Raw genomic sequence first — 17118 nt, 5'->3', positions numbered from 1 at the left:
TATGTAGCATTTGTGGGCCTTACGTCGGTAATTGACTCAATTCCCATACACAGATTGTGGTGGAGGTTAAAACATTCCTCCATCTAACAGTGACTGGTATGTCTCAGGATAGTATCTGGATGTCCAAGGACGATTGTCTGCTCAAGTCCCTGTTCAAATAGGATCAACCAAATGTTTGCTTCAGTATCTTGTGACCTTATACCAAAGCAAAGGTAATGATATTATCAAGAAAGAGAATGGTGCATAAATACACATGGATGAGATGTAGGCAAACTCACACAATCACACAGAGAGAGAGAGAGAGAGAGAGAGAGAGAGAGAGAGAGAGAAAACAACATTTTGGAGGGAACAAAGAAGGTCTATCCATCTGTATCCAGGTTAAGTCACAAGTTTCCTGTACACTGGACAACAATTACAGACGGGTGGTGCTTAAAAGTTTTTAAGGCCAAGAAAATCAGTCAAATCATACAGAATTTTCGGGTGGCTATAAAGATTCCATAAAGATTCCCAACACTGGAAACTATTCATTAAAAATATTAACAGCTGTATTCCAGGCCCTCTGATGTATTCCCATTGTTTACGCTTGGGATGAGTGATGGCCCTCTGCAATAGAATGCGGTTACTTAAAATATTGACTTAAACAGAGATTTTCATCTTGATCTTTGACCTCAAGTATCCTGTATGATTATATTTCTTGGAAGAAAAAAACCCTGAAAACAGCATTTAATATTTTAGATTCTCAGATCAGCTTCTGAGAAGGTTAAGATTACAGTCACGTCGTGGCTGTTAAGATATAAGCCATCAAAAATAATTTGATGGGAAGAAGCCAGTCCAAGAATCTTTACATTATTATTTAATACTGCTTATGCTTCACATCAAAGAGCTTTCTCTTCTCCTGCTGAATGTCTTACCATCAATGTCTCTGGAAAGGAAATATAGCAGTGTATCCATATTAGAATAGATTGGTCTATGTGCAGTCAGAGAAATAGATGCAACCATCCAGAAATTCCTGCACTGCTGCTATAATACAGACGCTCATTCTATTAATACCCCTTCTAACCTAATTAATAGTAAAACATTATACAATTCATTAATTGTATAATACAAGTCATTATACAATCTCTTATCAGATCCGTCACTACAATACAAATGTGTATATGATTGACTGTTAAATATGTTTCAGCAGAATGGCTGATTTATAATCTTGATACTTTATATTAAGTGGGGATATTTTTTTGTGCTGAACACTGATTGTACCCAAACTATTTTTGACCACAAAATAAATAAAGACTATTTAAGAGACACACAAGCTTTTGCCAATATCAATCAAGGAAATAAACTGTTTCTGTACTACAGCATGAAAGAAAAGTGATTAAATGTTTTTTTTAATCCTTTCTATCAATATTTCTCCTTCAGAAGATAAGCAAAGCAGTTGAAATTTATAACACTTTGCATGCAAAAATCTTAGCTTTGGCTCCTGCCAACGCTAGGCAGAAAGGACTCAGCAAGTTTAAACAACTCGAGGCTAGATGTCCCCAAATTTTCTTTTTTTCTTTTAATAACAGTTTTTTTAGTAACATGCAGGCTGCCTGATCTATCATCATCACCATCACCATCATAATTATATTTTGCTGTCCTTGCATTCAAATCGACCAGTCAGACTTCAGGGTGGAAGGGTATTTGAGGGTCAATGCACCTTTATCTGTCCAACCAGGGAGGCAGAATGCAGATTAACTTGTTTCCCCCAAAATGGATCTTTTTATTTTTTATTTTTCACAGGTGCTAAAAAACAATCCTGATCATATGAAGTAAAACTGAAGCCATGAAGTTCATATTTGAAATGAGATCTGAAACAAGCCCTTCTTCGCTTCTTGTTTCTTAGTCCTCTGCCATACAGCTTATAGCGAAGGGCGTCTGCAGGATGGGGGTGAAGTAAAATTCAGGAGGGTAGCTGTGATTGTGCTATGGAAGTTCTACCTGTTTTACACATGGCAGGTGTAAAAACCACAGAGACCCCCCTGCCTCTACTTGCAGTAAATAATTATATCTATTGTATATTCAGTGGTGGGATTCAGCCAGTTTGCACCAGTTCGATAGAACTGGTAGCTAATTTTTTGTTGCCCAGGCCCAGGATGGACTTTCGGAAGCGGCATCCACACAGAGAACCGGTTGTTCATATATTTCAGTGATGGCAAACCTTTTAGAGACCGAGTGCCCAAACCGCAACCCAAAACCCACTTACGCATCGTCGGTTGTTGGGTGCCGAGTGGGTGTGGCCCATTGGCTGGGTGTGGCCAATTGGGTGGGTGTGGCTGCGGTGGTAACTGCAGACTGGGTGGGACTAAAAGCTTCAATCAATCAATTCCAACTTTGCAAGATCTTTTTTTTTCCTGCGAGAAGTTGAAATTGACTTGATTGATTGAATCTTTTTTTTTGGGGGGGTACAGCAGCGGAGGCCTAAAGCAAACAGGTTTTATAAAACCCAGCTGAAGGCCTAGGACTGGGGTGACGGTGCGCGTGCTCACAGAGAGGGCTCTGAGTGCCACCTCTGGCACCCGTGCCATAGTTCGCCACCACTGATATATTTGAATCCCACCACTGTGTATATTGCAGTCTTCATGGTGGCCCTACCAGATTATCCATAATCATATCAGACAAAACAATTCTGTAGCATTGGCAAGTTACTGAATAGAATTACTAACAGGGAAATCAGTTCCTTGTTTAGCCCTGATTAGTGTAAACACACATTCTAATGAAGTGTGGTCCTTCGGCATTTGTGTTGTACAATGAATCCTATTATGTAAAGGAGGAGATATATCAAGGGATTATGCCATGATAAGTAAAACCCCAGAAGGCAATCCTTCAGCTACATATTGAAGTTAATAATAAGATCCCCTGCATGAATGTTCCTTTTCTTCCTGATTCTATGGTATTGATTTCTACAAAACTATAAAACAAACAAGACACAGTTATCTAAGAAAAGGAAGTTAAAAAAGCCTGCAGAAGAATTGTGGAAATGTAATAGTAAAAGCATGACGTGAAAGATTTATGTCTCACGTTCTGAACTGGTACAAGATTTTTGCAAATTATTCTTCCTTTCTAAGGGACACTTGTGGTGGGCCCTGTGCATTTACCATAGTCACAAGTGAAGAAAGTGGAAGAAAATGGACAAAAATTATTTCATTCAATGAATTTACATCACTTTCAGGTTCTGATTAGACTTAAGACTTATTTTAATCACATTCCACTCTCTCATTCCATGCTTCATCAGTTCTCATGGGTGTTCTGAACTGATCTACAGACCATACAGAATAGGTGATGGAGTTAACTATTGGACTTCAGGGATCTGGTTTCATGTTGCCACATCATTCATTTGGCACGTAATGGGAAGAATGCTTTAATGAAACTTTTCATGAAGCATTAGTAGCGATCTTCCAAAAGGATAAACCACCATCTGCTAGGAGTTTATAACTGTCAAGGTTTTCATTCTGTACAGTGGACAGAACCAACTCCACAATTGGTCATCTTGGTTAATGGCAAGTAACAAACGCACATGACATTTGTTTGGTACATTTGGTTTGATATAATGGTTAAGATGCCGGACTACAAACTGGAGACCGTAAGTTCTAGCTCTTCTTTACATAGAAGCCAATTGGGTGACTTTGGGCTTCTCTCTTTAAGTTCATCCCATGTCACAAGGTTGCTGCTAGAGGGAAATACAAAGAGGGAGCACAATGTTCCCTTATGCTGTACAAAATAAAAGGATAGATAGATAGATAGATAGATAGATAGATAGATAGATAGATAGATAGATAGATAGATAGATAGATAGATAGATAGATAGATAGATAGATAGATAGATAGATAGATAGATAGATGGACGGACGGACGGACGGACGGACGGACGGACGGGCGGGATGGGTAGGGTAAGGTAAGGTAAGGTAAGGTAAGGTAAGATAAGATAAGATAAGATAAGATAAGACCTGGCAGTGCGTACACTTATGATTTGTACATTAGTTCTAATTGATCTCATGTCTGACAGACACAAACTGTCTCTATTGGCACATTATTAATAGCTTCCAGATAAGCTATTAATAATGCAGCAGCAACCTTTTGCAACTGATGAATTTTTGCCAGGAAAGGACGGACACTCCACTCATGAGTCATCAGTCTACCAGGAAACATGCAAAGAACATTTTGTAGGGAAAAATCTCAGCAAACGTTTCTGTGTTTTTAAGAGGAAAAGCAAAACTTAATGAGTTACATTTTTCCGAAAGTTCATCCTTTTCTGCGTTCTAAACAAATCATTTCAGACACATTCTACATTTAAATTTTGAGATTCAAGATCAATGACATTTCAAAACGCGTTAGAGTACCGAGAATCATAGTCTACATTTTCTTTCTCAAATATTTTAACATCTGTCCTCTGAAATTTTGACTTACATTGCAGCTGTAATTTTTGCACTGCAAAAAATAGTAGCAAGAACACTACCAGTTTTTTTTCTTCAAAAAAACAACAACAAAGGTACTGAATTTTTAGGCTTGCAGTGAACTGGGGGGGGAAAAGAACCCATGCAAGATTTTTTTTTTTTTAAATGTCCAAATGTGCACATCTGCATGCATTCTCCATGCACAGAACCGTCTGGCCTCTCTTCTAGTCACTGCCAAGTAGAAACAATGAGCTTGCCCCTGTGCTCTTGTAAACAAGAAAATAAGCTTCCATTCCAGGCAAAGCCAGGTGTTAAATTTGAGAGCCAAAGTCAAGAATGAAAAAGCCCTTGGGAAATCCATGTTTGCTCTGTAAAGCTGCATGCTTAATTTGGGCACACAGATGCAGAGGGATTTCAGCCTCTAATTAACCAGCACAAATGCTGCTTGTTTTTAGTTGGCTATGCTGTGCAACTGAAGTGACTCAAGGTAGCTGGGATTTCAGGTTGTGGGGAGGGAAGGGAAGGGAAGGGAAGGGAAGGGAAGGGAAGGGAAGGAAAGGAAAGGAAAGGAAAGGAAAGGAAAGGAAAGGAAAGGAAAGGAAAGGAAAGGAAAGGAAAGGAAAGGAAAGGAAAGGAAAGGAAAGGAAAGGAAGAATGTACTGGAGACTACATACAGAGAATTTAGGACTGTAGACTCAATAATTAAATAACAGAAGGAGATATGGCTATCATTAAATCTCTGCTTTCAGTGATTCTCTTCCTGGCTTCTGCAGAGTGATTAACCATTCTCATTAATCCATGATGCACATTTTCCTTGGTAAGAGAAAAGAGAGCATCCCGGTATTGGCTGCTCTTATAAATAAGCATTAACCATTTTAAAGCACAGCCACATCCAAAGACTACATTCCATGTCCAGACATAATTGAAAAGGACGCAGACAAAACACTGGAGCTGTTTTTCATATATCAGAGCAAAATCCTCCAAGGCAACTAAGCCCGCTGTTCTAAATCTGGCATGGGGTATGGAATGATGGTTCGTTCACAGGAAGACACACAAGCAAATTCTGTCTTGAATGCCTGCGGAGTAATCCCTTTTCATCCTCAGTTATAAAGAGCCTGACTTTCTTCCTGCTCCTCTAAAACCATGCAGTCACTAATTATATGGATTTAAGGTGGTCCTCTGGGGGTTGAGATAGGCAGAAGGGGCAACATCAGGCTCACCAGTAGCAACAGTCTGAATGATGTATTTTCTTGAAAGAACTCTTACCGCACGGTTCAAAACTATGAGGGTGATTTCATACTTTTCCCTGTACAGCAGCGGTTCTCAACCTATGGGTCGCGACTCCATTTGGGGTCGATTGACCATTTCACGGGGGTCGCCAAGCAAGGCTGTCCGCCATTTTTTCCCCTTTTCCGGCGGGTGTCTTACCTCCCTTGGGCTGGGCTAGCTGGTGGTCGGCCTGCTCAGTCTCTGCCGCTTGCCAGCTACGCCTCGGCCGGCGCAGGGGGCGGAACCACACATGCACGGCGCTCCCGGGCAGGGAAAGTCCTCAACTTACAACCGGTTGGGTAGTCCTCGACTTACGACCGGTTTAGTCCTCGACTTACGACCAGTTTAGTCCTCAACTTACAACCGGTTGGGGGTCGCGGCATTAAAAAGGTTGAGAACCACTGCTGTACAGGTAGTCCTCGACTTACAACAGTTCATTTCGCGTCCGTTCAAAGTTACAAGGGCACTGAAAAAGGTGACTTGTGACCTCATAGTCACGTGATCAAAATTTAGATGCTTAATTATATGATCTTATTATTATTTTTAATATTAGTATTGTATTGTTTAATACTTAGGTGATGAATACATTTAATTTTAATTTGTTTAAATTTGTGTTAAAGGGGAGTTAAAGCGCATTATGGATTTGGTTACTTTAATAGTTGGTTAATGTTAGATAGATTTTGATTATTATATTTGTAACCCTGTGTTCAGCTCTGGGAAGTGGGGGAGGGTGAGGGTGGGGTTTTGGGGTGGGTATGGGGGTTTATACTGTAATCTTCATAAAACTTTTAATAATAAAAAAAAAATTTAGATGCTCAGCAACGGGTTCATAGTTATGACCGTTGCAGTGTCCCAAGGTCACGTGATCACTTTTCTGACCTTCTGACAAGGAAAGTGAATGGGGAAACCAGATTCACTTAATAACCGGGTTACTCACTTTATCAACTGCAGTGATTCACTTAACAACTGTGGCAAGAAAAGTCGTAAAATGGGACAAAACTCACTTAACAAATGTCTCACTTAACAACAGAAATTTTGGGCTCCGTTGTGGTTGAGGACTACCTGTATTTCATTTGGAAAAATTATCTCCCTCTCCTCCTCCCCAACATAATTAGTCATGGCATCATTTAAACAGCAGTTATCCTTAGTAAAGCATGATCAGCCAAGCTTATCCTCTGCTGTTTTCAAGTAAGGCTGCTGTTAAATACTGTAGCACTAATATAGCTGCTATTCCCTTTATTGGAAATAGCGAAACCAAGTACAAATTTAAAAAAATGCTGGCTAGAAAATTAAATATACGGCTGCGTAATCCTCATGTGCGGCAAGTACAGTCTGGACTTAAGAATGTTAGTTTAAGGGCAGTTCAAAGTTCTGATGACCTTGGAAAAAATGATTTACAATCTGGCCTTGTACTTACCCCGTTGCTCCCCCAACCCTGCAGTGACGTGATCACAATTCGGACACTTGGCAACTAGATCACATTTACGACCAGTTGCAGTGTCCTGCAGTCACGTGACCATGATTAGCGCCCTTCCCAGCTGGCTTCCTCAACAAAAAGGTCAGTCAGGGAAGCTGAATTTGTCTAGTGACCACGGGTTTAGCTTAACGACTGCAGTAAAAATGGTCATAAAAATCGGGTCCAGGGGTGACTTGCTTTACAACCATACTGACTCACGATGGAATTAGGACCCAACGGTGATCATAAACCGAGGAAAACCTCTATGGCATTGTACAAACGTACTCATATTTTAAAAAAAACTATAAAAATGACAGAATTGCATCAATGTTTTCATCCAAACTTTCAGGCCTTCCTCACCCCTTTAAACTAGTAAGCTTCCAACTCTGCATGGCCACATCTGAGTTCTCATCCTTAGCAGCAAGTTTTCAATTTCATGCTAATACTGGATGCCATAAAGGACAGAGAAATATGTGGGAGGAAAAAAAAAACCCCTCTTGGCCTCAGAAAGTGGGCTGCTTCTTTTTTGGGTAGCCACTAACATCCTTTTCCAAAATATTATTTCTGCTCCAGGTCTAGATTTTCAGCTCCTATGGCTGGCAAATGTAAAATGTACTGAGTTTTGGTATACCCAGCACACAACGATCTAAACTGGAAGCGCTATCAAAATAAATGCATGAAATCATGCATAAGCAACGAGATGCTTGAAGGTCCATCCGTGCCTGTGTTTACCTCTCTACTTTATCCTTTTGTTTTTTAAAGGATGGGGAGGACTTGCTTTGACTGAAACAAGAGTGGTAAGGGATATATGGAAGCATCCTTCCCATTTACCTTTTGACTGAGTGTTTTGTAACAAGCCCTCCTATGGGAACTCCATGAGTTTTTCAAAAGGGTCCTCAATGTTATATAGCAGTGATGGCAAACCTTTTAGAGACCGAGTGCCCAAACTGCAATCAAAACCCACTTATGTATCGTCAGGTGCTGGGTGGGTGTGGCCCATTAGGTGGGTGTGGCCCATTGGGTGGACATGGCCCACTGGGTGGGCGTGGCTTCGGTGGTAACGGCAGACTGGGTGGGACTAAAAAGTTCAATCAATCAATTCCAACTTTGCGAAATCTTTTTTTTCCCCGCGAGAAGTTGAAATTGATTGATTGATTGAACCTTTTTTTTTTGCACACGGCAGCAGAGGCCTAAAGCGAAAAGGTTTTATAAAATCCAGCTGAAGGCCTAGGACTGGGGCGAGGGCTCACGTGCCCACAGAGAGGGCTCTGCGTGCCACCTGTGGCACGCGTGCCATAGGTTCACCACCACGGCTATATAGCAACTATTTCCAATGAAAATCAGCAGATTAAAGGCCTGGGATATTTCCGGGAACATTGGAAAGTTCAAATTAAAAAAACAACAACCCATTATATGGTTGTTGTTTTTTGATAACTCACAGGCTATTATTTACCTGTTCTCACTTGTTTTCAGCATCAGCATGTCTCCAGAAATGAATCCTGGTAAACATTTTGTTTACTTACAAACAATTCTGAACAGTGGCAAATGCTTAACAGCTGCTGACTGGAAAAAAATATTCATTTATTAAAACCGCCAGGCAAGATGGAACCTGCACTCTGCTTAAGTAAGACCAAAGCCTTGGCAGAGATGTTAATCTTCAAGCAAGCCCAACACTATCCTCTAAAATCCCCTGAGCTTTTTTCCCACATACAGCTATCTCCCCACACACTTCTGGGTCTTTTTTTTTCTTGAGAACAAAATCAAACAAAAATCACACTAGAGTCTACAGAGGAGGAGGCTCAAATTGGAAAGGGTTGTTAAGAAAGCAGCAGCTAAGATAGGGCAGTTCAAGCCTTGCTATAATTTTAAAACATTCCTGGGATTTCAAACACAGTCAAGCTTAAGGCAAACATCTAATTTTGCTAGGGAAAAGATCTTATTTATATCCTATATTTCAGAAACAAACGTTGTGTGTGTGTGTGTGTGTGTGTGTGTGTGTGTGCGCGTAGGGCAAATAATACAGATCGTCCTCGACTTATGACAACAATTGAGCCCAAAATTTCTGTTGCTAAGTGAGACAGTTGTTAAACGAATTTGGCCCCATTTTACGACCTTTACCTTGCCACAGTTGTTTAAGTGAATCACTGCAGTTGTTAATTTGGTAACATGAATCTGGCTTCCCCATTGATTTTGCTTGTCAGAAGGTTGCAAAACGGGATCCCCTGACCCCAGGACACTGCAACCGTCATAAGTATGAGTCAGTTGCCAAGCAGCTGAATTTTGATCATGTGACCATGGGGATGCTGCAACGATCATAAAGTCACTTTTTTCAGTGCCGTTGTAACTTCAAACGGTCACTAAATGAACTTTTGTAAGTCAAGGGCTACCTATAAATGAAATAAAAAAAAAACTCACTGACTGCATAGAACTGATAGCTTATTTTTCTCAATTGTGCCCAACCCAGCACTGAAGCAACTAATTCTAAGAAATACCCAAATGATTTCAACAGTATCTTACGCGTTAAAAAAAAAAAGTTGGTAGAATAGTTGGTTGTTCCCAAATTCCAAGCAGCTAACATACAATAAACATACATTTCAAGACAATTAAAGCAGAATACCCATAGTTAAATGTTCAAATATGAAAAAGAATACAAATGGATATAGCTGTTAGCTTTCAGTCAAATATAGGAGATTTTGAGCATTACAGAAATAAATACAGAAAGCTGCCTTACAGCTGGTCATTCAGCCAAATACCATATATACTTCAATTAGCAGTTGTTCTTAACACGTGCAAATTGAGACTTTAACTTGATCTGTTTTGAATCCTTTTAAAAAGGACTGAATCTATGCCCCTAAATGGATTAAGGCATAAGCAAGGATCCAAAGAGGTAACTCCTCATAGATAAATTGGGTTTTCACTGATAAATTATAAAGTCTCTTAAACTGTAATAATAGCCTTGTTGCTCAGCCTACAATGGAAACTCTGCACGTGTGCGAGAGCCAGTTTGAGTCTAGTTGTTAAGGCATCAAGCTGGAAACCAGGAAACTGTGAGTTCTAATCCCAGTTTAGACATAAAAGCCGGCTGGGTGATTTCGGGGCTTATGACCCTTGTCACAGGGCTATTGTTTGGGGAAAATAGGAGAAGGAAGGTGTATTAGGGTATGTTTGCCACCTTGGGTTATTCATAAAAATGATAAAGGCGGTAAGTAAGTAAGTAAGTAAGTAAGTAAGTAAGTAAGTAAGTAAGTAAGTAAGTAAGTAAGTAAGTGAGTAAATTCTTGTTCATAGTTAAAAGCTAAAAGAAGCCTACTACCTGAAAATTCAAGCAATAACTATTCAACTGTAGGTTTTTACTACAGTATGCAGCATTCTGAGAAGCTCTACTATAAAGGTAGTTTGAAAAACTGAGTGCAGTTTTTAATCTCAAATATTTCATTAACAACTTCCCCAACCTCTTTTCTTTCAGAAATTTCAGCTTCCTTTCACCCACTGAGTTGGTGAGGTTCCCAAATGCATTTAATTTCCAGAACATCTGATCTTCCTAATCAATTCAAATATAATTAATTTCAGTAACTAATTCATTTGCCAATGGAATGTATTTTTCTGTCCTCGTAGCACTTGTGGAATACTTCACACAAAGAGTAATCATGGTTGCTAATGTTACAGCAACGGTCATAGTTCGATATCTCTACAAGCACATGGTTTGAAGCAGGCAAATGCAATGCCCGGCCCCTAAATTGTTTCTTTTTTTTCCCTTGCAATAGTCACATTTCAATTAAGTTAAAGCTACCTGCAATAAATCTCCTCTCGTTCACTAATGACTGGCAGATTTCGCTAATGAATGACAAACACACCAAGGGAGGAAAAAAATGCAGTGACTTACGATGTTCCTTGCTGAGAAACAGACAAAGTCTTCAAAGGCGCATCACACTGCTCTGAAAGACACCAAGGGTGGAGGGGGGGGAGAGAAGGTTTTGGGCGATGAACATTTCTGATCTTTTGCATTGTTTTCTATTGCCTCTTCTCTCTTTTTTTTTCTCTCTCTCTGTATGACATTTAGGATGGGGATCTTTAATTCATGATATATATGTCTTAGGCCACACTACAGACCTGAACATTTTCTGTTTTTATTTTTATTCTCTGGGTAGGTAAAAAAGAATGATACCTCCCTAAATAGTCTCAAAGGTGCTTTCCCCCCCCCCTTTCAAAAGGCAACGGGACTGTTTTTTCCTTGAGGAAAACATTTCACCTCTCATCCGAGAAGCTTCATCAGTTCTGATGGGGGAGAGGGGATTTTTCTTCTTTTGAAGAAAAAAGCACCACTGAGACAACTATGATCTGGATGACTGAGAATCTCCACAGACGTTTTTACCTCCAAACAGGTTGAGTGATTTTAAAAAGGAACTTTATCCAGAGTTTCGTTTGTCTCTGCCTCATTAAATACAGTAAGGTGGGATAAATATAAACTGACTGTAGCTAAAAACAGGCTAGCTTGAGGTAAAGGCTGCCACTGAGAAAGGAGTAAGAATCCATCAAGGTTTTGTCTTTTAAAGAGAGCAGAATTAATCCATATTGTCTTCTAATATTCACTGCATTGTCACATAAAAAGACATACAAATTGACTATGTTTTAAAGGAGGATAGGTGGATGATGCAGGAGCAGTTTCCATGTCAAAATAAGCTGAAGCAGCAGATTTCAATATTTTATCACTGCTCCCCATCTCCATATGCATCTTCATGCTTTCCTTTTCACGTCTTATGCAATGTGCTAGTGACACAGTAGCACATACATTTTTTTTTAAAAAATGTTAATCTTATTCTTTTTTTTAAAGCTTAAGTTTTATTGATTAAATTGAACACTGCCCAGAGGGAGTTGGCAGTTAAAAAAAGTATGAAATGTAAACAAAAGAACAAACAAATAATGAATGAATGAATGAATGAATGAATGAATGAATGAATGAATGAATGAATATGCCTTGTGATATCTAAAAGGAGTAGAACATGGAAACCACCATCTTGGTTTCCTATAAACTAGTGGTGGCGAACTTATGGCACGCGTGCCAGAGGCGGCACTCGGAGCCCTCTCTGTGGGCACGCGCACCGTTGCCCCAGCCCCGCCTCCCCCCGTGGCCCCCTCCTCACCAGCAGTCCCCCTGGAGGAGAGTTGCCCCTGGGCACAGCCCACACAGAGCAGCGCAGCCAAGGACATAGCCAGGAAGCAGCGACAAGACTCCGCCCTCACGCCCCATAGCGTGCAGATGCTGCTGCGGGGTGTGGGTGGAGGGCGTCGCTGCCATGGCACTGCAGGGCTGCCTGGGTGATCTGCTGCGGTGGGCCATGGAGGCGGTGCGTGGCTCTGCGGGTGGGTGGGGCAGGTGGGGGCAGAGCAGGCAGGGCGAGAGGCGGAACGGGGGTGGGGGCAGTTTTTGGGCACTCGTTCTCTAAAAGGTTCGCCATCACTGCTATAGACCAAGTGCAAATACTTTCGACAATGAGTTGGAACAAGGCATTCTTTTGCAAAGGTAAAGGTTTCCCTGTCAAGTTGTGTCCAACTCTAGGGCAGGCTGCTCATCTCTGTTTCTTAGCCAAAGGAGACAGCACTGTCGGAAGACAATTTGCGTGGTCATGTAGCCAGCAAGGCCATACGCCCAAGGAACACGGAACGCTGTCACCTTCCCACTGAAGTGGTACCTATTTATCTACTCGCATTTGCATGCTTTCAAACTGCTGGATAAACAAGAGCTGGGCCAAGTAATGGGAGCTCACCCTGTCGTAAGGAGCTCAGGTCTTAAACCCGGGCTATCAGCCCTCCAGCTGACTAGCTCAGCGTCTTTAAGCTCATTTTCTGCAGGCCTTACAAAATCCGGGCACCCTAGGCATTCCCACCTATCGGATGGTGAGTGGAATGTCTTTATTTCTTTCACAGTGGTCCTTCAAATAATCTCAACATGGAAACTTCGGCCCAAACAATGTGTTGCTCATAGGCTGAAAAAGTTTCATGGTTTAATTTCCATGAAAATTGGATTCTTGTTAGGAATCTTGTAGCACTGTAATGATGGGGGAGGGAATGCATAGTTGATACAAAGGGGATGGAATTTCAGGAGGCAGGAGTAAAATGTATTATTCTTTAAGAGATAATGGGGTTAAAAATAATATGGAGGGACAATGAAACTGACAAACCGGAATCTTAAAGAGTCTTGTGTTAGAAATGCTGTAGAACTGGTGAACAGTGCAGAAACTTTGATCAGAGGACTTCCATATCCTCATCTCCTAAAACTTATCAGAACCAGAGATTGCTATACTTAATCTCTAGCCCAGGGGTAGGCGACCTTGGCTTTTTAATGACTTGTGGACTTCAACTCCCAGAATTCCTGAGTCAGCATGGCTGGTTCAGGAATTCTGGGTATTGAGGTCCACAAGTCATATAAAAGAGCCAAGGTTGCCTACCCCTGCTCTAGCCAAAAGCCCGAGAAGCCACTCCTTTTGTTGTCTATGAGAATTCAGTCATCCAGGTCATGGTTGTCCCAAAGGTGCTTTTTCAAAAGGCAAGTAGACTTTCTTCTTCTGATTTTCCTTGAAGATGTTTCGCTTCTCATCCAAGAAGCTTCTTCAGTTCTGACAGTCAGAACCGAAGAAGCTTCTTGTATGAGAAGCGAAACGTCTTCAAGGAAAAACAAGAAAGTCCACGTGCCTTTTGAAAAAGCATCTCTGGGACACTCCCTTTTGTTCACGCTTCATGTTACACAAATACAAATTCTATGTAATCTGTCAAAATGAACAAATAACAGCAGAATGCAGCAGTTTATAAATTTAGACTGTCTTTATACTTACTCTGGCTCTGAATTACTGATCCAGGCTGCTGGGTTTCCTAAAAAGCAAAAAAAAGGGGGGGAGGATTTTTATCTACAACCCAATAATTTTAGCAGTAAAATAAACATAAGCAAACTTCAACAAACTAATGTCCCACTTTTCCTTTTTATATAGCAAGAAAAATACTGCACTATTCCCAGTTTTTCTTCTTTATTATTATAATAAATATTTATTTCTTTACAACTGTCATCATCCTATTATTACAGCATCTTTACACTGCGTGGTACTTTCCATAGTAAATGGAAAAGAACAGAAAAGAGAACAAGGAAATTATGCATTTATTTCATTTATTTGTGTCAGGAGCAAAAAACAGAAGCCAGGATAGAGTTCAGAAAGTACTGCGAGTTTATTTCAAGCAAGCTACACCCAAGAATCTGAATTACTAACAGTCAAGGCAAATTGGAGCTAGATAAGAATTAGGGACTTCAAGTGGGGCTGGACTCAGGTCTCTTTCAGGAGCATACTGACTCCAGACTAATGATGTGTTTGACCCCACCTTTGATCATCTCCTACAATTTGTTTACACATGCCAACATATACCACCAGCTCTCATGATGGTTTACAAAACTAGCAGGTAGGGACAAGAAGCTGTAGAAGAAAAATGTTTTCAAATGCGAAAGAAACGGGACAAAAATCAAAGTTCTGGTAAGCAATTCCAACATGTTATAGGTAGCCAAAAGCTGTGAGATTATTGACATCAAGTAATGGAGCACAGTGGCTTACGTGGTTAGGATGCTAGGTTGGAGATTAGCAAGCCCGTGTTTAAGACCCGAGTGCTGCCATGGGATGGGGTGAGTTCCCATCCTTCGCTCCAGTTCCCACTGGCAACATGAAAGGAGCTGCCAACTGGGCATCCCCTGGACAACGGTGATGTCACCAGCTAATCATTTCAACCCGGAAAGCCGTGGTGCTTCTCACATGAGTGCAATTGACATTAAGTGAAGTAACTCAGGAATTATATGTCTTTGGGCACAATGAATAAATCCAGTGTAGCCAACTTGTTCTGGATGCCCTACCCAACTCTTAAAATAATCAGGCGTATGGGCATAATGGATAATTCTGTGAGTTGCATCTACCCTTATGGAGTGTATTCCCAGGTTCTAGAAGATTTAGGGAATTTGGGAGTTAAAGGAAGAGAAGTTCTGAATTATGACATTCTACTATGGAGCAACTGTACATATCATGATTTTTAGGAAGACTATTACCTGTCTTGATCATAAATGACTCACCTTTTAAACTACATTTTAATCAAAAGAATGATGCCAAAAACATAAAGAATATTTACATGCCCACAGAGATTAGTTCAAAGTAACAGTTGCACGAAAGAAACTATCCTTTTATAATTACTTGTTTTGACCTGAAAACCTTTTCTCTATGCTAGAAACAACACATGCCAAGAGGAGTTGAATGACATGTATTTTCATACATTAATTCATATAGATGGAATGAAAGATTTTGTTCCTTCACCTTTACAGGAAATGGAAACTTTGAAGGCTCAGCTGTGCTAGGAGTATGGATGGCTGTCAAAGGAGGTGGCCATGAATGGGTCATTTCCTGGGAAGAAATTGAGAAGAACAATAATCAGCTCTTAATTCCTAACTTTATTACTTCCTCAGCTGCAACAAAAATAAGAAAACCTTCCAACAGTAACACGGGGATGTAACTGAAACATTATTTTTCTAGCCTTTTGCTGCCTAGAGGTGGAAGTGATCTTTGAAACTATCATCAAAACAGTCAGACTTTGATGCCTTAATATTTGAACACTCTCCGTTCAGAGGAATGCACGCTAACCTTCTCTTCTACTGTCACATTCCTTTATCTTCTATTCCTCTCCAGTTTTGAATGTGATAAATAATGGCAATGAGTGGGGCAGCATTAAAAGAAAGAGCAGGAATATCACAATATGCTTAGGAAACCAGATCAGAATTTTGTTCTTTTCTTTCTTTCTTTTTTTTCCTGATTTTAGTTTGTACTACCTTTTAGTATTGGAAAACTCTTTAATCAAAAGTATTTTTTTTAAAAAAAGGAAACCCAATGAAAATAAAATCAGTGTTTTTTGGATTCCCAACTTGACCTGTGCTAAGACAAGGAGCCCAGCAGGATACAAGAATGCTTTTTTTGTAACCAATAAGCCCAAAATTTCAAAGAATGATAGCTCATCCGCTTAGATAAACACAGACAATGTTGTTTGTAGTTTATATATTTTTTTTTTCCTGGAACCAGATATTATTTAAAACATTCGAGATGGTATTCTGCTTGAAACGTACTGATTAAGTTCTGCAGTGAAGAAGCCCGAACAGCATTACACAGGGGATTTTGGGTGAAGAAAATAATGATGACCCATGGTTTTTTTAAAAAACGTGACATTAATATTGCTTCCTTTATGGCATCTTTTTCTTCTTAATGCAGGAGTCCCCAACGCCCAGGCCGTTGCCCGCTATCAGGTCCGGCCCGTTCAGAACCAGGCCATGGAAGCGTCGGGAGAGCATGCGCGCAGCTCCACTTGTGCACACAATGGGCAAGTGAGTGTGCGCACGCAGCTCCATTTATGCGAGCAGGGGGTGCATGTCCCCACTGCTTACCCGCTACTCGCACTGAATCATCCCCTTTCCCCCCCCCCATCAGTCCACAAAGCCGGAAAGGTTGGAGATGACTGTCTTAATGCTAATATACTCACCTTCAAAATTTCTTCAACGCAATGGGCTTCATTGGAGTAAGACTGCTGAAAAACACAAGGAGGGGAATGGTAAATTCATGAATTACTAGTACATTCCTATACAGAAAGATAAATCACGATACAAAGATTTGATTTACAATATCTATTGCAAGAGAAAATAGGCGTGGTGAATGTCCTGTTTAAAGGCAGAATTTTCTTTCCCTAGTTTCTTGGGTTAAAAGGGGTCCCCCCCACCCCGGTCTTCAATTAAACTATACAGCAAAACCTGCATAAAGACTACAGTTGACAGACATAAGCCCAACAGTGAGCAATAAGTGAATGTGCTATTTAACTGGCTGAAGTTGTGGTGGTTACCTTAACATACACTAATAGGAATTCCTACATGGAGATGATTTATTTCATCTGCAAGTCAAATCT

General features: G+C 40.5%; 1 protein-coding gene across 1 annotated transcript in view; it reads right to left on the bottom strand.

Annotated features, from left to right (window-relative positions):
* AFF1 (AF4/FMR2 family member 1) overlaps positions 1-16882 on the bottom strand; it is a 51225-nt gene extending 34343 nt beyond the window's left edge. Inside the window, exons 1-4 of the mRNA XM_029285429.1 lie at positions 16702-16882; positions 15492-15578; positions 13986-14022; positions 11039-11090 (exon numbers count right to left, since the gene is read on the bottom strand). Of these exons, the coding sequence (XP_029141262.1) occupies positions 11039-11090; positions 13986-14022; positions 15492-15575 (173 nt within the window). The 5' untranslated portion in view covers positions 15576-15578; positions 16702-16882. The remainder of the gene's footprint in view (positions 1-11038; positions 11091-13985; positions 14023-15491; positions 15579-16701) is intronic.
* Positions 16883-17118: the final 236 nt, after the last annotated feature.

This window comes from Protobothrops mucrosquamatus, unplaced genomic scaffold (assembly GCF_001527695.2).
Source record: "Protobothrops mucrosquamatus isolate PMUCROS unplaced genomic scaffold, P.Mucros_1.0 scaffold1667, whole genome shotgun sequence".
Taxonomy (NCBI): Eukaryota; Metazoa; Chordata; class Lepidosauria; order Squamata; family Viperidae; genus Protobothrops; species Protobothrops mucrosquamatus.
Note: the sequence above shows the minus strand (reverse complement) of the source record. Positions and strands in the feature narration are given on the sequence as shown.